The sequence below is a fragment of the Camelus bactrianus genome, chromosome 14 (assembly GCF_048773025.1).
Source record: "Camelus bactrianus isolate YW-2024 breed Bactrian camel chromosome 14, ASM4877302v1, whole genome shotgun sequence".
NCBI lineage: Eukaryota > Metazoa > Chordata > Mammalia > Artiodactyla > Camelidae > Camelus > Camelus bactrianus.
This window is the reverse complement of record NC_133552.1, coordinates 4,831,455-4,856,194: the sequence shown is the minus strand read 5'-3', so window position 1 is coordinate 4,856,194 and position 24,740 is coordinate 4,831,455. Positions and strand designations below refer to the sequence as shown.

The window sequence follows — 24,740 nt, the reverse complement described above, 5'->3', positions numbered from 1 at the left end:
AAGGGGGTGCATGGAACGAAGTCCTGACTGAGCCCCAGTGACTGCAATCTGACCAGTTCCACGCTTGGTCCACTTTAGGAAGATGAGGCCCTGGGTTCCCTTCTGTCTCTCACACGGATGCTCCCACACTATTCTCACTCTTGAATATTAAAGCTGTTCGTTTTTATCAACAGTGTGCCTCTGAATAGGGACTAGAAAGAATCCTCAAGAGAATGTTTGTAGCTGATAACGAGAGAGAGTGTCTGGTTTTGCAGGAGATGAAATGTTCTTTTGTATGGGAGCAGGAAGCAAGCAGCTAGTCTACTTCAATAGCTTTTTATACCCACTAAGCACGCTGAAATTGATCTTTTCCATCACTATTATCTATAAAACACCTTTCGTTAGTGATTTACTTAGAAGAGGGCTGTAGCCCATTCTCATTCAAACGTTATCTCTTTTGCAGGGAGGGGGAGGGTTGAGAATCATACTTTTATTTCCCATCATTTTAGCTTAGATATTCATTTACCTAAATGCTGAAATTTATGTGAGCTAAATGAAATCACAAACAAAACCTTGTGGTAACTTTTAGCATTTTGAGCTCTTTGTGAGGGAGGCTAATGCAGTTAACAAAAGAAAAAGTAGTAAAGCAATTGCTGACTACAATTAGAAGCCTGCAACTTTTCCAAAGAATTGTTGGGGAATTTGTGGAGGACCACTCTTAGTGCAGAATGATTTTGGTGTAAAGTTAGATTCAACCAGGACTCTTTTAATCTTAAATAATTGAGCAATATGCTACTATTGTTGCTTGACATCTGAGGCTATGAAGATTGTTTCAACTGTCCACCATATAGCTGTTCTGGCTTCACAAATCAACTCAATGTAGATTCATGCAGCAGGTAAGTGGAGTGTTGTAGCTCAAATAGCATTTGAAGAGCTGTAGTAAACTTCTGTAGATTGTACTACAGACCGCCTCTTCTCTGCCTATCGTGGACCCAAGCTCCCTCCAGCACCGTGACCCTCGTACTTCAACGTCAGCCAGGGCGCTTATGGTCAACCTCCTTTCCAGATTCTAAGCCCCTTGGAAGACATCTTCCCATCACAATGGTTTTGGTCCCAACACAATGTCTGGCTCTGTGAGGGGCTGCCGAAGGGCGATGCTGACAGCCTTTTCTTGGGAGAGAGCGTCGGAGTGACGACAGCTCTGAAGTGAGGCAGTGGGAAATTTCGGCTCTGCGCGTGTGTCCCAGGATATGACTGAGGATGGGGGACCGATTATGAGAAAGATCAGCGCTGTCAGCCTCTAATCCTGAGATTCATACTCAAGTGTTCACGGAGTGATCCTCCGGTTTTGCAAGATTAAGTCTGGGGGAGAAGAGAAAAGGAGCCAGGGAGAGTGGAGAGGAGCCCTGGAAAAATAAAGAAAAGGAGGTGAAGCCTGCAGGCGCACAAAAGCTCCACGTGGTCTTCCCCTGATCTGAGCTGCGTGGGGTTGCGGCTCCCGGGCCCCAGCGCCAGGTGCGCAGACGCATGGTTCCCGCGTGGGGCGCCCAGCGGGACGACCTGTCCTCGCCGTGCCGCCCAGAGGTGTGGCAACTTCAGGTTGCGCAGTCCAGCCCTTCAGTAAAAGTCGCTGGCCCTGTTTTTAGGAGCCATCACATTCTGACCATCTGTCAGGTTCTAATAGAGCTATTTTTCAAACCGGCAGTATCTACAGGGACGAGACTGGGCTACTCCGTGGAGCCTAGGACGGTATCAGCCTTCGAGGTAATGGAGACGTAATTGGAGAACAAGGTGGAATTAGTGTCATCGCAAAAGATCTAGGGCCTCATGTTAATTTCACCTAGTTTTGTTCGAAGAGCAGTGGAGTCACTCATCCTGCGTAGCAAGCTGCCACCAGAAAGATTCTTTTCGAGCACTTAGAAAATAAAGTTCAAGTGCTCGGCCCTTAAAAGTTGAAGGAGCAGCTTCATGCTTCAGCCCTTTAAAAGGTATCATGATGTTATTGCTTGTTTTGCTTCTAGGAAGCGGAGGGGTTAGGAAATGACTTGGGCGGGTGCATCTGTGCGGCCGAAAAAGCCACAGACGCGCTCCCCAGGGACCTGAGAGGCTTCGCTCTCTTCCCGAAGGTGCCAGCCGAGCGTCCGGGCCCCGCGGGAGCTCTTGGCGCAGTCCCCTGTGCCAAGGGTGTCCGGCGCCTTCCTAGACGTCTGGGGAGAGTCGCAGGGAGTCGGGGGCGGCGGGACAACGCGGGAAGAGCAAGGAAAGGGAGGGAGCCAGCCTGCGCCTCGCCCCTCCGTGCCAAGGACACCGTCGCGGAGGCGCAGCCAGCTTCCCAGGGTCGGACTTTCCGCCCCGGGGGCCGGGCGGTGGAGGTCCAGCCCTGTCCCCTTCCCAGCTTCGGGCGGCCCCCAGGGCTGAGTAAGCCGGGCGGAGGGAGACTGCAAGGATTTCCTGAGAGCTAAAGGAAGGAGGGAGGGGAGGAGGCAGGAGCCGGGAGCAGGAGCCGTGAACCTGCCCGGCGGCCCTGCGGGGCCCCGCCACCCGCGCCTCCCCACGCACGCTCCCTCCCCGCCCCCGCCCCCGGCGGCCCCCTCCCCCTCCGGAGCCGGAGGGAATCAGGTCCCGGAGGAAGAGGGTTGTTGGGGAGGCGGATGAGGGGTGGGGGACCCCTTGACGTCACTGGAAGGAGGTGCCGGGGTAGGAAGTGGGTGGGGGGAAAGGTTATAAATTGCCCCCGCCCTCGGCTCCTCTTAATCGAGGTCCGCTGGAGGCTTGGAGCGCGCCGGGCGGACGCTCCTCGAGGCTCCTCCCCGGCGGCGGCGGCGGCGGCTCGGAGCGGGCTCCGGAGCTGGAACGCAACGGCCAGAGGACGCCGGGCTGCGAGGATTACCGGGGGAAGTGGCTGTCTCTCCGGCTGGAGCCGCGGAGAGGGGCGCTCGGGGCGTAGGGCCGGAGCGCGGGGCCGGCGGCGGCGCGAGGAGACAGGCTCGAGCGGCTGCGGCGGGCGCCCGCGAGGAGCGCGGGCACCGGGAGGGCAGGCCGCGTCGCGCTCACCATGGTCAGCTGCTGGGACACCGGGGTCCTGCTGTGCGCGCTGCTCGGCGGTCTGCTTCTCACAGGTGAGGCGCGGCCCGGGCGGGAAGCCGGCGCGGGCTGGCTGGGTGGCAGGGGCACGCCCCGGGGCGCCGGGTGCGCGGGGGGGGGGGGCGGGATGCAGCCGTGCGGAGCTCGCAGGGAACCCGCGGCACTAGTTGCGGTGGGCACTCCTGCGGCCATGGCGCCCTTTCTCCTCCGCCAAGCGGTCGGGGTAGGCGCCTCGGAGAGCAGCTTGCAGGGGTCCGCGAGCATCGCCGCTCTCGGGTCTACGCAGCGGCTGCCCCTTTGCGGCTGGAGTCGCTGATCCTCTCTGCCTGGCGACCTCCTCCAAGTCCGGTCTCTCCGCCCAGGCTCTGGGCTCCGAGAGCGCCGAGCCCTCGGACCTGCCGGTCTCCCAAAGCCTGCTCTCAGGCGGCCTGGCCGGGTCCGCGGCGCCCCCAGAGCGGCTGTTCCTAGGACGCCCGCGAGGCTGCCCCGGGGCTGGGCTGAGACCTGCAGTTGGTGATGTTGGGCACTGGCCACGACGTCGCGCCTCCTGAGGGAAGGTGAGCCCCCTTGAAGGGAATTGCGTTCCTGGTGGGAGCACACAGATTCCAGGAGATGGCAAGAGCTGTATCCGTTGACCCACTTCGGGCCCCCGAGCCCGCTTGCCCTGGGGAACCTTCCCCCAGCGGCCGCTCCTTCCCGCCGCTCGCCGACCGCTGGGCCTGAGCGCGCTGCGCGCGGTACCTCGAGTGGAGCCCCTGCCGCTGGTCCAGCCCAGGTCGCCGACCCGAATGACCGTAACCGACGAGGGCAGTCGAGGACCCAAATACCGTTAAGTTTCGGAATTGCAATTCTAGTCTTTACATTCCGCGAGAAGAAAGGGCAAACGATTTGGACCAAAAGATGCGGTTTGAGGAATCGGTGAGGTCCGTGGGCGGCAGGGAAAACCGCCGGGGGCCCGGAGGTGGTACTGCGGTTAGAGTGGAGGCAGCTCCCACAGAGGCGCCAAAACCCAAGGGCACTTAGCGGCCGGGACTTGCCATTCTGCTCAGCGGGGCTATGGCCAAACCCCCTGGTTCAGTCCACCTGGGCGCAAAGAGCCAGATTTGGGGGGCGCTTGTCTTTTAAGCAACATGGAAGAAAGGTAAAATATGAAATAAATTACAATAACGTAAAATAACTCTCTGCAAAGATCTCTGGGAAAGCCAGTAGGGTTGAGCATATTTTTTAAAATACTTGTTAAAAGGCAGTAACAGATAATACTTTCTCAGTGGGAAGACTAATTTGACCATCAGTTTCTAAACAACAAGTAATGGTTCTAATTACCGAGATGCAAGGCGAAGTCCTACCGTCTGAGAGCTGGCTCTAAGTTGGAACTGTTGCTAAAATAACTGTTAATGAAGTACGGCTTTTCTATTTCAAAAACACCTTTTGGGGTTTGAAAAGTCACTTATTTTGAAATATAATTGCTTAGAGCATCAAAATAACTTGCTGATGTCCGTCTGTTATGTAAAAGTAAATATCGGTAAATTACTGTGAATTAAAAACATGGCAGGAAAAGTATGTTTTATTGGATTTTCTGTTTCACACGTATATATCTTTATTTTGTTTCAAAAACTAGCAAAGTCTAGTTCTGTTCGTGGTTTAGGAGCAATTTAAGATCGGTGAAAGCTTTTCAGAAACACGAATGAGATTCTGTTATGATTCTCTTAGATTTTATTTTACTTAAATGAGGCAGAAGTCTTGGAAGTCTTTTGTGATTTTGAAATTTTTTACATGTGTGTTACAGGGAGAAAGCAAGACAAAACATTGTCAAGGTGAGAACTTCACCTGCGGGTTTAGGGGAACGTTCTATCAGCAGCTGGGGTTTGTAATTGCAAATTGTGTCTTTGTAAACCACAGGCTTCTCCCATCAGTTAACTGCTGCCTCCCGTAAAACAGTCAGCCACCTGCTTTCTAAGTTGCCTCAGCTTTCAGGCTCAATGGAGGGGCTGCGTGTCTGGAGAGTGGAGTACAGACAGGGGCGAAGTTTCTGCCCTGTGCAAGGAGTCAACATGCACCCATCACGGGCCAGGTCTGCTCACTGTCGGGTGCTATATAATATTTATGAGTTATTAATATTGTGTATGCACAGTGCACTGAGATATAAAATAATCAGAGGTTCAGTAATACAAAAAGATAATGCATTTCCCCATAAAGAGTATATTTACCATCTTCCAAATATCTTGGGAAATAAAAAGATGCCAATAATTCAGATACTTCTAAGACTCTGTATTGCAATCTCTTCCTCTCAAAAGGATACCAGTCTTCCTTTCTCCAGCTCAAAGTCACATTTTCTTACTTTGAAGGCACCACACCCTTGATTAAAGCCACAGACCCTTTTCGTCTGCTCCCATTTTTCTTGAACTTTGGAGCAACTGACACGTACAGTTTGCTATAACTAACTGAAAATGCCCCACTTGCAAATTTTGTGAGGGAAGTCTAATTAGTAACATAAAGTTAAATCAAAATGTACACGAAAATAATACTCATTTCCAAAATGAATGTCACAAATCTCTCAAGCTAATTTTACATAAGTTTTTGTTTTCCCCAAGGTTTATGAAGCCACCGTTTTTTTGTTGTGTTTTTTGGAATTGCGTGTTTTGAAATGTTAATTACATAGCAGTCCACGTAGCTTTCCAAATGATGGAAACTTATCTATTTATTATTAAGTTTTTTCCTTTCCCTGTTGAAAATTCTCTAATGGACTATCCAGTTTCTTTTCTAGTGAGCACTAAGTGGAGTTTTTGTTTTGTTTTCATTTGTAAAATTCAGACATTAGCAAGATGGTTATTACTAGGGGCCTTTTCCAACTCTAAAATTCGATAAATGATTCCAAGAAATAGACTGACAGAGTGTCTCTTTGCCGCCCACCCCTAACTACAGTGCATATGGGATGGATGATAACCCGGTAATGCCAGAGTTGGGGCTGGAAGGATGAACTGGTTCCCCCTGCTCTCAGTAATCACAGTGTGTTATTCGTACTTTCACTAGTGGAATGCACCTGATTCCACCCCATCTCCTTGCTCTTTATTGGGTTGCAAGAACTAAATTGTTAAGAGTTTGCCCACACCAGTAGTAAACGTTATCTTGAGCTTTGTTTACTAACAGAATGTGTAACTCTATGAAGGAGAATCTACTTTATAGCCCTAGTTACATCATCTCTTCTAAGGATATCACTCATTTTATGCTCGTGTGTATTTCTTGTTTTCTTCTTAATGAGTGCTCGCTTGAATTCCCAAATAACTTAAGTCTAAAAGAGTTTCAGATTTCAACGAAGATACTAACCGTTTTATTTAAAATTCAATCTATTTTTTATGACTTTTTAGAACCAAATAACCCCTTTGTTCCTCCTGAAACTATTGAGATATTCTAAATCTACTTTGACTGTATATAATATAGAAATTGAAAATGATACATTGCCCCCAAAATTCGTTTTGTATCTATGAAAAGAAATGCAGTGTCCTTGAGGAATGTTACTCAATCGATTGGAAAGTTATGACTGATGTTTACTCTGGCTTGGGAATTCTGCAAAGTGAGGACAAATAACAGAGTAAGTAGTTTCTGTGGCGCTTTAAATTGAGATGTGTATTCGAGTGAGTATGAGAGTGGAGAGAGAGTGATAGACGCTCTCTTGGCACTTGGGTGTTAAATGCAGAGCTGGCTGGTGTTAGGGTCTTGGTTCAGCTGCACGGTCAGGAGTTTGTTGGATATCAAGTAAATATCATCACTTTGCAGAGCATTTGTCACTGTGGACAGAGGAAGAAGGACATTTGAAATAACACCAGACCTTATTTTTTTTTAAGTAAAAATACGTCATTAGGAATGGTTAGAAGCATCTGTTGCATTTGACTTAAGTGATTTAATAGAACAGTCCATTCCATTCCACTGGGCTCAGTATACTGGTGAGGCTTGTGAAGGATGACACGATCCCCTGCCAGATGCTTCCCAGGATCATTGCTGATCCCTCACACACTTGGGTGCCTTGGAAATTGCACGCTGCTGATTAAAGTGCTTGATTTTATACCAGATTGAGGGAGGGGAAGGAAACGGGAGCAATGGGGTAATGGAGGGAGGGCTTGAAAGGAAAGCCTCCGGCTTAGTATCTGGGACCGCGGTGGGGGGGGGGGGGTGGTTTCATTAAGGAAATGGTTCCATTGAGTCTGCTGAAGATAGTGGACTGGATTTCCTGCATTGCTGCTGGGGCGGATGTCGAGGGGCGGGGTCAAGAATTCCTGGGGATTTCCCATCAGTCTTGGAGAAGCTGGAGGCCTGCGAGCCATGTCTGATTATCGCTCCTACCTGATTGGCAGCTCCTTGAGAGCCTAGATCTCCTCTCACAGACACATAGATTAGCAGCCTAGATGGAGCCTCATGGACTCAGTCTACTCCTTCAGAGATGAGAATATCCACCCAGGGCAGTTGGGGGATTTTTTTTTTCAAGGTCAACAGCTGGCTAGCGGTGGCTCCAGGAACAGAACCCAGTGTTCATTTTACATTTCTTCATTCTTGACATTTCTTCATTCTTGTATTTTGTATATAAGAGGAATCTCCCTTAAACAGAGTACATATGTTCAAATATCTGTTGAATGACATTATTACAGTGCTAAAATTTCTTTTTAAATGCTGGCATCTTTTTTTAAATCTTTTTTTTTTCTTTAATACTTTTGGGGGGGAGGTAATTAGATTTATTTACTTATTTTATTATTATTGTTTAATGGAGGTACTGGGGATTGAACCAGGACCTCGTGCATGCTAAGCATGGACTCTACCACTAAGCTCTACCCTCCCCACTCTTTTTAAATCTTATTTCTCATTTTACTGAATGCATTTAATGGTCTTTCCTGCCATTGACACACAATTTTTTTACACACATACACACAATCAGGACCATATGAGCATACTGCAGTGGTTGATATGTGTTTATAGGCTGCTCTGTGAAAAAATACATTTAAACTGCTTTTCTAAACTTAATGCTTCATTCATATTATAAGGCATCACCATTAATTTTTTTTACAACAGTGTTTTTAATGACTGTGTAGCATTTCATGGTATAGCTGTGCTGTAATTTATTAAACTAACTGGCATCTTTTTTAATATGAAAAAATATAAAAGCCCATCAGGCGTTTAATGAAGAATATCCAAATGGTGGCTGCTTCGTATTCCAAGAGATTTGGTAAGAAGACTGTTCATTTTTCTTGTGAGCAGTTGGAATCCTCCTTTTGAACTGATCTGGTTTAAACAGTTGTGGCTTATGGTACCAGTTTTGTCTGCGACCACCTCCCTGCACACACCCTGTGTCCCAGCCCGAAACTACCCCCGTCAGAGAGATTACTCATTAATCTTTAGCTGTGCCTTGCATTTTCATTATTCTCTGTTCGTGCTGTTTATCTGCCTGCAAGACCCCTTTTCTCCCTCTGCATCTTCTCCCCTGCCTCCAAAATTCAGCTCAGAAATCGCCAGCTCTGTAAGCATCTCTGTACAGCCCCAGACAGAAGCCTAGTTTCCGCCACTCCTATGTGTCACCTCCTATGCTCTCTGGGTCCCTCATCCCGTTCTTGTCACCTTGCATTGCTGGTATTCTGTTTGGGTGTCTGCCCTGGCTCTTGCAGGAGGAGAGCCCACGTCTTAGCTGTCCTCAGAGCTCCAGCACCTTGTGTCATGCCTGGCATGGAGGCTCTTGGTCAGTGTTGGGATGAATGAATGAATGAATGAGTGAATGATGTAGCCACACTATCATTTCAAAGGAGAAATCTCTCAGGGCCAGGTATGAATTTATTCCAGTATATTCATGCACTCCTGCTTGTCCCTTTGGCCTCAGTTACAGTGGTTTCCTTAAAGGGGCTGTTCTCAATAGATAACATTTGTCCTCTGCAGTGAGTGGCTCAGCTGTAGGAAATCACCTGTGGTCTTCATCTCCCTGAGATACCCATGTCCTTAGTCCTGTTGTGTTCTGTCATGATGCTTCCCTGGGACCCCAGTCCACACAGTTCTGCCCGAGCCTCTACTGGCGAGGGGCCAGCACTTCGCCTTTCCTCCAGTGTCTTACACAGTTTTTAGTGTTCTCAGATTTCATGGTTTGATTTGCTCATCCTCTCGTAGACTCAAGCCTGAGTCACTGGGTGGTGGGCTGGGTTGCAAATCTGAATGACAGAGACCTGGCCACACTCAGAATCCAGGCTCTGTTTCAATAGGACCCTTGTTACCCAACGAGGCTTGTTGTCTGATTTCCTCCTTCCTTAGAATGAGTTCTCCTCAACCATTCATGCAAATAGATTCCTGGCAGGACCCACCTACTAGGTGTGAAACTGTTTCTCTGATCCTGGCTCAAGCTGGTGCCTCCCTTCCCCCACGCCCACCCCCCCCACGCCCACCCCCACACTTTGCATATGCCCGCAACATGCTTCTCAAAGCAGGATCCACAGCCCAGCGTCCCCTGGGAACTTAACAGGTCAGAACCTGTACACTAATAAAGTCCCCAGATGTTTTGTTTGCACATTAAAAACTGAGAAGCACTGATTTTAGTAAAGGGTTCTTAGCCCTAGTGTCTCTCTGCCAGCATCCTAGTGATGACCTTTGACCTGTGTGACCAAGGGACTAGGCCTGGGACAGCGAGGAGCCTCTTCCTGTTCTTGTCTTTGCTGGGACACCTGTGTCCTACTTCAAGACTTTTTTTTTTTTTTTTTTTAACAGAATCTTAGACTTAGCTTGGACCTGGAATCAGAGTAAACAGAGGTGGTGCTCTTGAAGAGTACCAGAGTTAAGCACCCCATGTGTGTAAGGTCAGGGTCTTAGAAAAGAGGGACCTGGTGAAGAACACTAGAAACAGCATTATATAGATAGGCTTTAACCAGAAATAGAAGTTTGACAAGGCATTTGCTTCCAAAGCAAAGCCACTTGGTGTAAAAATCAGCGAAGATTAAGTATCCTTCTCTGGAATCCCCGACGTCACGGCGGCATCGCCGTCCCATCGTGCTGGGCTGCGCCTTCTTCCTGGGCAGATCTTTTGTCTTTTCACAGGTGACCCCAGTGCTTCTGGGCACTTTTCCTCAGCCCCGTCGTCTCTCCTTCCATTTAACTGAGTTTGAATAAACTTCCATAAACTGGAGTTTGAATGCATTTCCTTTCAAGTGACAGCCCCACCCATGCAGTTGGTTGACACCACTAAAGCTATAACAAGGATCAGATTCTTTTGTGAAGGAGGTCTTGTGTAAATGAGAAGCCTTGGCTTTTGTTACATACAAATACGAAATCACGTGAACTCAAGGCCACCTTCTGTGGCCTTGATTAGTAATTGGTATGCCAGCTGAGTTCTGTGAAGCCCTCTGCTTTTCTCTCGGGCCACGGTCCCCAGCCTTTGTTCTGCAGTAGAATCATCTGGGGAGCTTGATTTTTAGAATCCTTTTGCCCTGGCTGCACTTCTGACCAATTTGATCAGCAACTTTTGAATAGGACCCAGGCATCAGTAATTTTAAAGCTCCCAGGTCGGATTCTATCACGCACCCAGATCACCTGGAGAGGTTGCGCTGCGGTGCTGGGCCTGCCCCAGAGTTTCTGACTCAGTAGGTCTGGGGTGGGGCCAGGAATTTGCATTTCCAACAGGTTCCCAGGTGGTTCTGGGGCCCCTGCCCTCGGGCTGGTGTGAGAGGCCTGGTCACTGGGGAGGCATCTGACCGGGGCCAATCTGTCGAAGGCACTAAAACGTCACTGGACATCTAACACGGTGGGCTTCGGAGGAGGAGTGAGTGTCAGCGGAGGAACACCGGGATAAAGTGCTTGGGGCGACCCTGGACGTGATGCAGTTGCCTTCTGAGGAAAGCGGGTCTGTTTTGCCGAGTGAGGGATGTGAGTTGGGAGCCAGAGCCGAGCTGCTGGTCTGGACAATGAGGCTGACAGTAGCCCTCCTTCCCTGCCTCACACGGTTGAGCCCTCAGCCTCGGCTCTACAGAAAAGTTGGCACGTGCCTGTAGGGTCCTTTGGAAAGGTGCCGTGCTGTTGGCCCAGCCTGGGCCGCCACGTGCCTTGGTCCAGTCCTGCTTCCCTCCAGGGAGCCCCGCACGAAGCTGCCGGAAGTCTTGCGGTGCTCTGCCTCTGACCGAGCGTCTGTGTCTCTAGGTCTCTGCTGGGGTCAGTGTCCCCAGCTCGGGTGGCTGATGGAGCAGTCGGGCTCTGCTAACTTCCGTGACATGCTGTGGCTCTGTCCCCACTGGTGAGCTGCACCACCGCCATACTGGAGACCGAGCTGGCCTCCCACCGTGTGGCCTTCCCCTGAGAGCATCTGAGGGCACCGGGGGGCACTTAAGCCTATTCTGTGAGCTCCACTTGGACACTTTCGTTTTCAAATACAGAAAGAGCATAGCCTTTTTCCACTGCTGAATCACTGCTTCTGCAGGCCTGAGTCACCACACGATTTTGTCTGTCATCTGTTGCTACATAAGAGCCTGCCCCGAGACTCCATGGCCTAAAACAAGAACCCGAGATGTCTCCTGAGTCTGGGTTAGAAATCTGGGTGGGGCTAAGCTGCGTGGTTTTCTTTGGACTTCACCTGGGTTGCTCCTGCAGCTCTAGTCACCTGGCGTTGTAACTGGGACAGTGGCGCTGGCTTTCCCTGGCCTCCCTCCATACCCAGCCTCCTGCCATCCAGCCGTCTAGCCTGGCGTCCTTCCTGGAGGCAGGGGCTGTCTGAGAGGGCGACAGTGGATGCCTTAGGGCCTTTGCAAGTCCTGCAGCACCACTCCTGCGACCTGACATTGGGCTGGTCAGAGAGGTCCTAACTCAGAGTGGGGGCTGGGGAGAAGGCTCCTCTCTATTAGGGGCTGCCCAGTCTCGTGGCCACACCCCTCAAGCTGAACACACTGCTGTCCAGCACTTAACCTTTCTTTTCAGTCTAGATATTAGGCTGGAGTTTGGCCAAGAAAATCATAGTGAATAATGCCTTGGCCCTTCTTAACCCATGAGCTAAGGACAGCTGAGCCCAAGGAAGAGTCCTATTCGTAACTCTTGATTAGGGGCCATAGGCCACAGTGAAGGTGGCCTCTCACAAACCCCGTGGCATCGGCAAGGGGGGACGGTGGACCCCAGATTGTGAGTGGAAGCAGTCTGCAGCTTCTTGGCTTATCTCACAGGGTCTCTGAGCATCTTCTGGATGATGTGGTGAGGCTGTGTGTGCTGGGGGAGGGAAAGGAGGAGACCAACCCTTATGAACTGTCAGGCACTTTGATTTACACATATTATATTACTCAGTCCCGAGGTAAGTGGGCTATGCTCTTAAATATGAGGAAACTGAGGCTTAAGTAAATTAAATACTTTTCCTAAGATCACAGATAACCTAAGTATTTAGGTAAATTAAATACCTCCCTAAACTGGGATAATTTCAGTCTGGTTTTATCAGACCCTCAACTTCCCTTCTCTCACTGTGCCTTACGGCCGAAAGGCAAAGGGGAGAAGGGACAGACTGTGGGTGAGAGCGGGCTAGTCTTCCTTCCCTTCTTTCAAAACCATTCTATCCTTGGAGTTTTGCCGTCTCCAAAGAACATGAGACACCACTGCGACTCCAACCTGGAGTGGCCTTGAGAGATCCCACTGCTGTGTGTCACAGGCACCATTAAATTCTCCACTAAGACAGAATTTTTTTCTTAATTGAAGTACAGTCAATTACAATATGTCAATTTCTGGTGTGCAACACAATGTCCCAGTCATGGATATACATACATACATTTGTTTTCATAATTTTTTTCGTTAAAGGTTATTATAAGATATTGAACATAGCTAAGAAAGAGATTTAATCATGTGGGTTTTCTTATCATTGGTATTCAAGGACCTTCCCAAAAATTCAAGTCAGGAAAGGATCTCCAACACCAGTATAAGAACTTGACTTTATATAGGTTTCCCAACTGCTCTCCGAAATGTGACGTGTAACTGATTGAGATCACATAGAGGGACGGATGAGGCTATGCTTTGATTCAGGAAGAATTCCCTGAACAAGCTGGGGCTGCCTTTGGCCAGATTGTTTCCAGGAATCAAATGTCTACTTCTCTGCACCTTTTAGATCCCAGAAACCACAAAGACTTGGAGCTTTTTCTTAGTAAAACTGGACGATGAGAAAGGCCCCGAAGGCAGATGCTTCCTGAGCTGGCATGGGGGAGGACTCTGTCCCCAAGGCAAGGGGAGGAATGTGCAGCTGGGCACCTCCAAGCGCAGGTGCCGTGTGCCGTGAACCTCTTCCTAACCATCCAATGTGCGCACTTTTAACTCTGTTTTATGAATTGAAACCCTGAGGCTCAGGGAAACTGGTGATTTGCTGAGGGTCGCATTCTTACAGAGTGACCAAGCCAAGACTGAAAACATAGGTCTTTCCGATTTTAAAATTGGTACTCTTTCCACCAATATTTACCCAAAAGACCTTGAATGATAACATCTAGGAATTCAGGAAAACCACAGAGTTTGGTTTTCAGCGTTTAGTAGAAAAAGCTCCAATGCTCATGGGAAAAAGACAAACGTCCGAGGGCAGTGCACTAGAGGATGCTCCCGGCGCTCTGGGATGGGCACCGCCACAGGCTTTGGTTTCCCTGTTTGATTGACAGTCCTTGTACAGTTTTCAAAAATGGAAGCATTTCTATAAGCCCTGTTGCTCCTTGGGTCTCTTGCTCTTCCTTAGACCCTTTCTTTCAGATACTCAAAGCCTGCAAGTCAAGAAAGAGAAGGAAAGTATTTGACTTCTTCCTGGATCATTACTAGGAAGAGGGACCCCTTCTGAAACCAGAATATGACCATGTTTATCTGAATCTGAGAAAAATCCAATTCTGCCACCTACAGAGGAGTTTTATCTTTCATCTCAGGGAAGCAGCTGAAAATGTGGTCAAATGGATGAAAGTTATAAGGAGTGGTGATATATATGCTGTTTGATTTTTATGATTGTTTTCTTTTTCTGAGTGGGCATTAGAGAAGCCAAAAATACATGTAAACAGACGGAAAGACGGGGTTGTATTAGAGGGAATTGCAAGCAAACAACTGTAAAAGGCAGTGTAAACTCGGGTGCCAGCGCTTCGTCTATGATTAATGGCAGTGTTTTCTTTTTGGAAAACCTGTTTAATTCTCTTTTCCACTCAGTGTCTCCTGCTGGATCAGATTTTTGTGTTCTGTTGTTATTTAGAAATTTTTATAGCTTTGAAATCTTCTCCAGAGGGAATTCTGCTAGAACTGGAGGGGAAGAAAAAGAAAGACATGGGAACTGAGCCATCGCGCGGCCCCGGATGGACTCTGTGTACCTGTAACTTCTCGGGGCCAGGGGATATTTGACACACATTGCTGGTGTACAGATTAGAAGTGGTTCTGCCACTCACTCCCCCGTCCCAGCCTCTGCCCTCAAAACTGGTAAATGGAAAATACCTTAAGCCAAGTATTTGCCACACAAAGTCGCTTAGATGTGCAGGAGACTAACATGAATGCTGATTTCCAAGAATTTCTACGTTGCTTTAGCCCTTTGGGACTGGACTTTAAAGTCAGTGATTCTAAATCCCAGTAGGTCTCTTTTTAGGGGGAATAAAATTCCGACGTGTGGAAATAGAGTTGTTGTTGATTTTAAATGTGCTTTGTAGTCCAAGCAGACGGGCGTGGAACTGCCGTGCTCAAATAATTCACTCACCAGTTTGGAAGAGTCTTAAGTACAGACTGAGGAGAGGAGATTTCTTTTAAGAAATGTATTTTCTTAACGATGTTTTTGTATGCCATATGTATATACCTATGTGTGTGTGTGTGTGTATATATATATATATATATATATATTTTTTTTTTTTTTTTTTTGGCTGTGATTTCATGAGGGAAGACATGGATGATGTTGAATTTAATTCTCCTGATGCAGTTTCATAACCAGTCATGAGTCCGGGTTCCTGTTCAGCTGCCAGTGTGTGGTGCCTGGAAGCCCGTTTTATATTAGAACATTTTAATATATTCCCTTGAAAGGTGCTCAAGCAATTCTCACCAGTTAACCCACTATATTTTCTTTCAAGAGGGAAACAGGGTTGTATTTATTGTGCTCTGGGTTCACCATTGAGCAAGTCTCTTGCGAAGTGAACTGTGAAGTTAACTGAAGCTAATCACTTACGTTAGCAAAGAATTTATGACTCCTTGTACTCTAAAACATGTCCTTTAAAAAAAAAGTGTGCATAGCTTTGAGGTGATCTGTTTGTTGACTTAGATAATCTTGAACACAGCGTGGTGTTTACCTAATCTGCTTCTTTGTGACTCATGTCCTCAGGGGCCACTCAGGGCTGAAAGCCCTTCGGGAGGAAGGACTGGCTTCTGCTCCATTTTCACAGCTGTGATCCAGTACAGAGCCTGGCATGTAGTAGTCACTCAATAAACGGTTGAACTGCCTGGCACTGTATCCGAGTCGGCCCTCTGGGTCTCAGAGGCTCTTCTGGAGTCATGGTTCCATACTGGTTCACCTTCTGAGAACCTATGTGTGGCTGTAGTGGAGGAGGTTGGCAGAAATATGTCTAAGAGTTGGCAGGAATTCTCCCTACACATCTGAAATGTGCTGTTACCTACCTGGGCCATCCTCTGGTTTCAGTGACCCCTTTCGTATCCTTGGCCAAGCTGCCATGTTCTCCTGTACTGAATCTAGACTCAGGATTCAGAACGAGGATGTAAGTTGCCTGGCCGGGAGAGAAATGATCACCAAGAGATACTTCCTTTAGATAGACCCTCCTGCTGGGATGCTTTTAGTGGTCAAGTTTCCCAAACAGCCCAGAAGAGAGACAGTTGATTGGGAATCTTAATTTGTAGGTACATCAGCGCATCCTGAAGGTACCAGGTAGCATTGTTACCACTGCTGCTGGTTTTGCCATCTCGGTTAAGAACATTTGTGTTGGAAACGATTTCCTCTTGGCTCTGAACCGTCCGTCATGCAGGCCAGGAAGAGGAGAGAAAAGGAGGCACAGGTTAAGTTCTGGCTGGTGTGTCACATCTGATCATTTTCGTTTATTCCCCTCACTCTGCATCCATCCTTACATGATTTCAAAAAGCACAATGTGACCTAGGCATATCTTCCAGTGAATATCTCAGCAAAGAGGTCAAGGAAAGCAGAGCTGTGGAAGCAAGAGAAGAATAGTTGGTAAAAGGGGAGGAGGGTATAGCTCAATTGGTAGAGTGCTTGCTTAGCATGCATGAGGTCCTGGGTTCAATGCCCAGTATCACCGTTAAAAAATAAATAAACCTAATTACCACCCCCCTCCAAAAAAAAAAGTAGTTGGTAAAGAAAACAATTGTTTAAAAAGTAAAGATGAGTTTTAGAGGGTCTGGAAACTCTAGACCCTAGAGTTTCCTTTAGCAAACACACACTCATTCTTCAGGTCTTACCTTTAGTGTCCTTCTGAGAGAATGTCCTTCACTCCCTGGGCTCGGTTGGCCACCCCCATGTCGGGTGCTTCCCTGGGATAATGCATCAACATAATGTCACTTTATATTTGTACAAAAACTAGTTTGTACGTATATAGTTGCATCTATCATATATATATATAGAACACACACTTGTGTATCTGTTGTCCAGCCTAAGATATAAACACTTTAAAGAAGTGATCTTGCTTGTCATAGTTATTATTGGTTCCTTCTCTTAGTATATGTTTGCAGTATTAAGTGGAAGAATAAATGCTGAGGTTAAAGAGCAGAGAGAAACAGGTGAGGGGGTGAGAGGAACGGGTCACATTGGGAATGGAGTCGGGAAAATAAGCCAGGGTTGGCTGGCAGGGAAAGAGAGAGAAGAAGAGATAAATGAGAGTATCGCGTTTCCAGACTCCAGGAATCACAGATGGGGACCAGCCCTTAGCCCAGTCCGTCAGTGTCACATCAGGGTTGGTGGCTTTGCTTTACAGGGACCGCTCCAATATTGGGAACCTTACTGCCTCTCTTCAGAGTTCTTTCTTCTGGTTTTCTGTAACTTCCACTTACTGGTTTTGGTCTTGTCTTCCAGAAGGAGTTATTTTAAAGCCTGTGAGGTTGATGGCCAACCAATCACAGAAACTGGTGTTTTATTTTTTTTCTTCCGTCAGACGTATGATATCTTGGATGATATAAAAATGCTAATTCTATAATAGATTAATGAAGTTGTACGAGTAAAAATGCCCCAAGATTTAAAATCAGTATTCTCCAGGCAGGTCTGGGGTGCAAATGACTTTAAAGTCTTCCATGGATATTTGTAAGGAAGACCTTAGTATCGCATACCTAAGTAAGTGAGGGACCTTCAGTAAATTAGTTCTTTAAAAATTGAGATACTTCTGGTGCTGGCACGCTGCTTGTAATGGTTACTTTCCCGTCCAGAACCTTGGCTCTCAGCAAAACTGGTACCACATTAATTCAATTTGAGATAATATATTTTTTTTGAAGTCTGAAATCTTAGGGAGGCCAGCTCTTACAAATATTTACTATGTAAATTGAGTGTGTCTTAAGAAAACGTGAAAATTAAAGCAGACCAGTATTTAAAAGCACAGTTCAGTCAACACACCCATCCCATTGTCTATGTAGGATTAGTCTCAAAAATACGTGTAATGAAAAGCAATTGTATTCCAAATTGTTTAATTTAGAAGGAAACTGATTTTGACAACAGAAACACAATGGTCAAGGACAGTGTTTAATGAGCCTTAGAAAGTATGCTAACGTAGCTTTCAAAAACTCAATTCCCTGATGATGGATAACTTTACTGCACACTCTTGGCCAGTTAAATCTCGAGGGTCAGAAGGTTTGTATATGTTATTGGTAACAAAGACGGAGATCGCTCAACTTTCCTCTTAGGGAGTGAATTTATAAAGCACCTCCTTTATAGACGAACTCCAGAAAAATGTTTTCTATGTAGTCGAGACTTCATAAACTATCAGGGGAAGCTTAAAATTAACACCAGAACTTTATCTCACTCAGCCTTCCAATCTGTTTTCTTTCTCTCCTACTTTTATATGCAAAGCCAATGGTATTGTGTCCTTATTTATAACAGATTATGAAGTGGAAGAATATATGACAAGAATAGACCAAACTTTGGGTTTGCGATAATAATGTTTTCAGCTTTTTTCTCGCACGGACAGCTAGAGTGTTAAGGTGCGTGTTTGCCCACCTGCCTGCTTGCCAGCCTTCTTCATTTTATGATCCAAAAATTTAAGGCATTGTTTTGGATTTGAATTTAAGACTTCAGCATGATAGATTTTTTGTGGGTACTTAGCTGCGTTCCAGCATACAGCTCCATGATCTATTCATTTTTTTTCCAGAAAGAACTGTGTGTGAGTCTGAAGCTGATCAGTATTACACGACAGGTTATAGGCAATGGCTAAACTGAAATTTAAAGTTCCAATTCCTGTCCTTAAGCTTTCCCCATTCTATGGCAAGCTCTTATATCGAACCGATAAAATACTTCCCAGATCTTCTCTGTTGTGCTTTCCTTCTTAAAGGATCCCCAGGGATCATGTAAAGAACATGTCCACCTGCCGTCCTTGTCTCCAAAGACGCCTGGAACTCCGGCGTGGAACAGTAATGCACACAGAGAACTCGGCAAAGCATCTGGTGGCAGACCAACGTGTAATCGTACTGCCGCGTAGAGTCGGGATGGCTTTAGATTTTAAATGGTGGGTTGATACATCCTGTCCTGTGCTTCCAGACTAATAATTCTTTATTTAAAAACAGAAAAACCCCAGTTGCTTCCAGTCAGCCAAGTGTTGTGTGCATTGTGTGTGTGTGTGTTTACTGAGACTGCACCTCTGTTGAGCATTCTTTGTTTCAGGTGTTTATAACCTGAAAGTGAAGATATTCTAGTCCTGAAATAACTTGGGAATCAACATGAGTGATGGCAGAGCGGGCTGGTGCTTACGAGCCATTTTCGATGAGGGGGCATCAGGCCGCTTCCCCCACGGTCCTCTGAACGGTCGCATTGGATAAGCACAGAGGCCGGGAGGGTGTCTGCTTCGCATGTAGTGAGCTTCCCACTCCTGGTAGAGACGCAGCCTTGTCTGAGCCCCCCGCCCCCGAAACCTGCCTCTGCATCTTCAGGGTGTAACGAGTGTCTGTTCTGTCCGTCTCCCTTGGTGTAGCCAGATGAAAGCGGGCCATCTTCTCTGCTGAATGCTTTGCAAGCTCTGTCCCGTGTCCTGTCGACAGATCTTGACCCTTGCTCCTGGCCGCTCAGATAACTTCCCTGACAACGTACGGTAAATTGAAATGACATGTTGTTAGACGGCTCTGTGGAGGTGGTTTTTGAACTGATTCAATAAAAAGACATCAGTGTGGGACGAGAGCATTTTTGGGGAAAAAGGTAACTCATCGGTCGGCAGGAGATTTCTCACTGACCAACCTTAATTAACTCTGATGTCACGTGAAAAGGAGCTGTGCCCGGGTCCAGGTCATTGGGAGGGTAGGCTCCTGATGGTAGCTGGTGACAGGCCCGGTGATAAATGAATGTGCCCTGTTAAAACCATGACCCTCCGAGAAGCCAGTGTCAAGTAAAAAGCTCAGAGAGGAACCCTGGGGACGCGGCCCTCATAAACACTGACAGTAGGAATGTTCGTGTCGGTAGAGGACTTTCCTCTCGGTAAACATCTTCCACCACACAGGTTTTCTTTTTCTTTCCAATAACTTTTATGGAGTTTTGTTGACTGATAATTACAGTATGAACTGTGAGACGGCTTTAAAATTATTCAAATGAACGTCTCTAGGGTTGTGCCAAAAGTCACTGATGAAATTAAATAATTTTCCCCCCTGAATTCAAGACATGCATGCTGTATAGATGACTTTGGAAATTTTCTATCAAGGCATGGTGATCAGATGCTTCACATTTCGGATCTGATGACTTGGGGATTATTCAGGAGAGCAGAAACTCCAAAGCAAGAAGCCAGTGAATTCTTTTTTGTGGGTCCGAGTGAGAAGACAGTTTAGCATGATGTAAAGATGAAAAGGGAGTAGCAAGTCTCCGGCGTCAGCAACTTTCTACAAGTTAGGTGAACTGCTGCTGGAAGCAGCCACCAAACTATTCATTTGTGGACCCGGAAGATCAATAACACAGTTACCCTGATCTAAAATATCCTGTATTTGTCCACTTGAAAGTCACAGTCTTATCTCCGCGAGGGATTAGTCAGCGGTGAGTCAGAGTTTCGTGCTCTTGCTGGATGCGTGTCAATTTCTGAATCCCAGCGTAGCAAGAGCTGTCCCTGCGCCTCCGAGAACGAAGAGTGCGGTTAAAACGCACGCGCCACCACCCCTCTCGTTTCTGCCCCCGCCGCCCACCACCTAAAACCAGCTTCCCAGGGAGAGAGGCGTGCACCTACCCGTAGGTAGCAGTCTGTGCACCTGTGGTTACGTAAACAGCCTTTCCTTTCCTTAGGTCCTTCCCTGATTTAAGGCCAGTTGTTTATGGGGGGAAAATATCATTTAAAAGAGTAATATCACCTGTCGTTGTGGGATCCAGTGACGCTGCCGTCATACAAATTCCCATGGCTTTCCCACCTTCGGTTTAGTCTGTGGATCGAGGGAACGTGAGCGCGCTGGTCCTTCTCCATCATGCTCGAAGGGAGGAAAAATGCACATTGTGATGGGCTGGTGACATAATCTTTATTTAGGGCGGTCATTCTAACCAGTGCGTTCAGTTATAATGTCCCCTCCATACTATCTACGCAAGTATCAGATAATCTGAAGTCATGACACAGAAGTTAAGACCAAGAATTAACTTTTTATTAAGTATTACAGCCCTTTAGGAATTAGCATCTCAAACAAAACTTCTGGTAGTTTCTGGAAATTTGGTTCATCTGCAACTGTATTCGTAACCTTTCTTCCACCCTCGCCACCAACCAAAAAGATTCTATGGGATTTAGTCTATGGGACTTAAGCTTTTAATAAGCTACATCTTGAGGAAAGAAAGTCTTCTTTTATTAGGAATTATGTTTCATTAACCTCACGCAACCTTGGTAAAGGCCCAGAGTCTTAAAATCAAATTTTAGAAACATGATACTTGGGGATTGATATTTAGATAAAGAGGTCATTTATCATGAAAGATTATGTAGTATTGAAAATGTGGTAGGCAAAATCAAAGACAGATGCATCTCATTTGAAATAAACCTAATATGCAAAGCTTTGTGTTAAAAACAAATAAATGGAAATCAATAATTTTAATATAAAAGGAAATAAAATACCAGTAGATTTCTTCCAAGAACTCAAGCAACATAATTTTTGATGTGCTCAATTTTTAAAAATTTAAATAGTTAAAATTCAAATTCTGCAGTTAGAAATTTTAAATGAATGTTAAATTTAAAAGGTTACAATTTGGCAGAACAATAGTAAGGTTTTTGCAATATGTTTATAAATCTTCTACTACATAAATAATGATGTTATTGAACAGGAAGGAAAAATTATTTCTCTAAAATCAGCCTTCTAAAGCCCTAAGCTGGAAAAGCTAAAGTATAAAAATCTAACAGTGTTGAGATTATATGTAGCAACAAAGCTCAAAATAGCCCAATATTTGACTTAACTCTGTGATTATTTTAGTCATAAGACTTGTTTTTATAACAGCTCTATTGAGATAAAATTCACTTACCATAAAACTCACCATTTTAAATTGTGTAAGTCGGTGGTCTATAGTGTATTCACAGAATTGCACAACCATCACCACTATCAAATATTAGGACGTTTCCACCCCCAGAAGAACTCCCGTTACTAGCCAGTCTTGTTCCCTTCTTTCCCCAGCTCCTGCCAAGCACGCCTCTATTTCCTGTCGTTATGAATTCGCATATTCTGGACATTTCATAGAAATGGAATCATATAGTATGTGGCCTTTTGTGACTGGCTTCTTTTAATTAGCATAGTGGTTTCGTGTTTTGTTTTGTTTTTTTAACAAGAGAATGTGATTTTCTCACCATGCTGGAAGCTGGAAGTCTAAACTCAAGGTGTTACCAGTTCCAGTTTCTCCTGAGGCCTCTCTCGGTGGCTCGCAGACGGCCGTCTTCTCTCTGGGTCCCCATGCAGACTTTCCTCTGTGTGGACCAGCAGAATGTTCTCAGGGGTCATCTGTGTTGGAGCAGGTATCCATACTCCATCCATCCCTTTTCACTGCCAAATAATATTCAGTTGTACGGATCTCCTACATTTTGTTTATCCACCCATCATTTGGGTTGTTTCCACTTTTTGGCTATAATGAGTAATGCTGCTCTGGACATTTGTGTACAAGTTTTTCTGCAGACATATGTTTTTAGTTCTTTTGGGTGGATACCTAGGAGTAGAATTTCTGGGTCATATGTTTAACCATTTGAGGAACTGCCATCTGTTGTCCAACGCAATAGCGCCATTTTACAATCCTACCAACAATATATGGGGGCTCCCGTTTCTCCACATCCCCATCAACACTTGTTTAGTCTGTTTTTTTGAAGCTATCCTAGTGATTGTGAAGTTGGTGTCTCACTGTGGCTCTGATTTGTGTTTTCCTGAAGACTAATGCCATCCAGCGTCTTTTCCTGTGCTCATTAGCCATTTATATATCTTCTTTGGGAAAATGTCTATTCAGATCCTTTGTCTGTTTTTATATTGGGTTATTTGATTTTTTTCAGGAGTCTTAAGTATTTTACAATGTGATTTCTAACTTGTGCATTATTAATTACTGTGGATTTCAGAATCATTGACTTTTTAGGCTGAAAGCAAAGGTCAAAATCTCAGTCCAGCCCCCTCTGTTGGCAGATGAAGATTCTGGGGCTTAAAATGACTGGCTTGGGGACACAATAGAACTCGTTAGTAGCAGAGCTGGGGAGATTCATGATTCTAAATCAAAAATGGAAAAATGTAGCAGTTTCATGAGTCCTATTTGAATAAAGCCCCTTTCTTACAGGGAGCAGCTCTTTGATTTCAGTGAGTTAGAGACAAGGAGGTGTCATCCGGAAGGAGGAGCTCAGGGACTTGTCTGAAGTTGCATTCAGCTGTCAGAACACTTGTTATTATTTAGATCAATAAAAATAGCTGTTTTCTACCCCACAAGTCACTGGCTATCTCCAGTATGGTTGCATCTCTGAACGTGGTTTACTTTTTCCTGGCCATAAAAGTAATACATATTAACTATTTTTTTTTTTTAAGTTCAGAAAAGTACTAAGAAATGGGGAAAAATTATCCATAATGTTACAACTCAGAAACACAATCCTTGCTAATATTCTGGAACCTTCCCTTTCACTGATTTTCTGTTGCCTTCTTATTTACATATTTGAGTTCATATTGTTTACACAAAAGTTGTAGGTTCTTCCCACTCCATTAACATTATAGAGCATAAAATATTTTCCAAGCCAGTAAAACTCTCCATGAACATCCAAAAAAAAGCTGTTTTCTAAAGATACTTTTAGTCAAACTTTACATAAGAATCTTCTCTCTGTCTTAAAAGTGATGGGCAAGACTGTCTGGCTCATAGTGGCCTATGGTGAGAGTTCCTGCTTTTAGTGTCCGGCACAGTAGCCTTGAAGAAAGAGCCTCAATCACTGGGGCTTTGATTTGGTTGCAAAATAAAGCCTGTCTTAGAACAGTCTGTGTATGGCTTCTTCCTGGAGGTTCATCGTGTAGGGAGAGAAGGGTTTTGCCTTGTTTTGTTTTTGTAATTGGGTTTATTTTTTATTCTTTTAAAATGGAGTTGCTGGGGATTGAACCCAGGACCTCATGTGTGCTAAGCATGCACTCTACCACTGAGCTATGCTCTCCCCTCTGAGAAGGGGTTTTGGTAAAGAGCGACAAAACTCTATTCTCTTTTTACCTACCAGATAATACAGAACAATGAGGAAAATATTCAGACAAGAACAATACAAAGTGTTGGCGTGTCGGCGGACAATTCCACGGACACACATTGGCTTTTTAATGTTCTTAGCCCACTCTGCTTGACCTTAATAGTTTTTTCTAATAAAAAAGCATGTGATAAAGCCCATTTCCATAGTCTGCATTTGGTTTGTTTTGGTTTGGGGTTTTTTTTGGATTCCACAGGGATGTTTGTCTTTCTCTGACCTCCTTCACTTAGCATAATGCCCGCAAGGTCCATCCATGTTATCGCAAATGGCAGGATTTCATTCTTTTTTTTTATAGCTGAGTAATAGTCCATTGTAGACATAAGTATACCACATCTTCTTTATTCATCCATCAGTGGACACTGAAGTTGCTTCCATGTCTTGACTATTGTAAATAGTGCTGCTATGAACCTGTGAATGCTTATCTTTTCAAGTTAGTGTTCTCGTTTCATTCAGATAAATACCTAGAAGTGAAATTGCTGGATCATGTGATAGTTCTATTTTTATTTCTTAAAATGTTTTTGATAATTTTATTTTTAATTATTTGAGGAACAGCATACTGTTTTCCATAGTGGCTGCACCAATTTACATTCCCACCGGCAGCGCACAAGGGTTCCCTTTTTCCCACACCCTTTCTGACACTCGTTAACTTCTTGTCTTTCTGATAATAGTCATTCTAGGTGTCGAGGTGGTATCTCATTGTGGTTCTGATTTGCATTTCCCTGATAATTAGTGATGTTGAGCATATTTTCATGAACTTGTGGACCATGTGTCTGTCTTTGAAAAAAATGTCTATTTGGATCCTCTGCCCATTTTAAAAATTGGATTGTTTGTTTTTTTTCTATTGAGTTGTATATGTTATTTATGTTTTGG

At 45.5% G+C, this 24,740-nt stretch overlaps 1 protein-coding gene across 1 annotated transcript in view; it reads left to right on the top strand.

Annotated features, from left to right (window-relative positions):
* Positions 1–2,732: 2,732 nt before the first annotated feature.
* The window catches only part of FLT1 (fms related receptor tyrosine kinase 1), a 159,965-nt gene continuing 137,957 nt past the window's right edge, over positions 2,733–24,740 (top strand). The window contains exon 1 of the mRNA XM_074377969.1: positions 2,733–3,098. Within this exon, the coding sequence (XP_074234070.1) occupies positions 3,035–3,098 (64 nt within the window). The 5' untranslated portion in view covers positions 2,733–3,034. The remainder of the gene's footprint in view (positions 3,099–24,740) is intronic.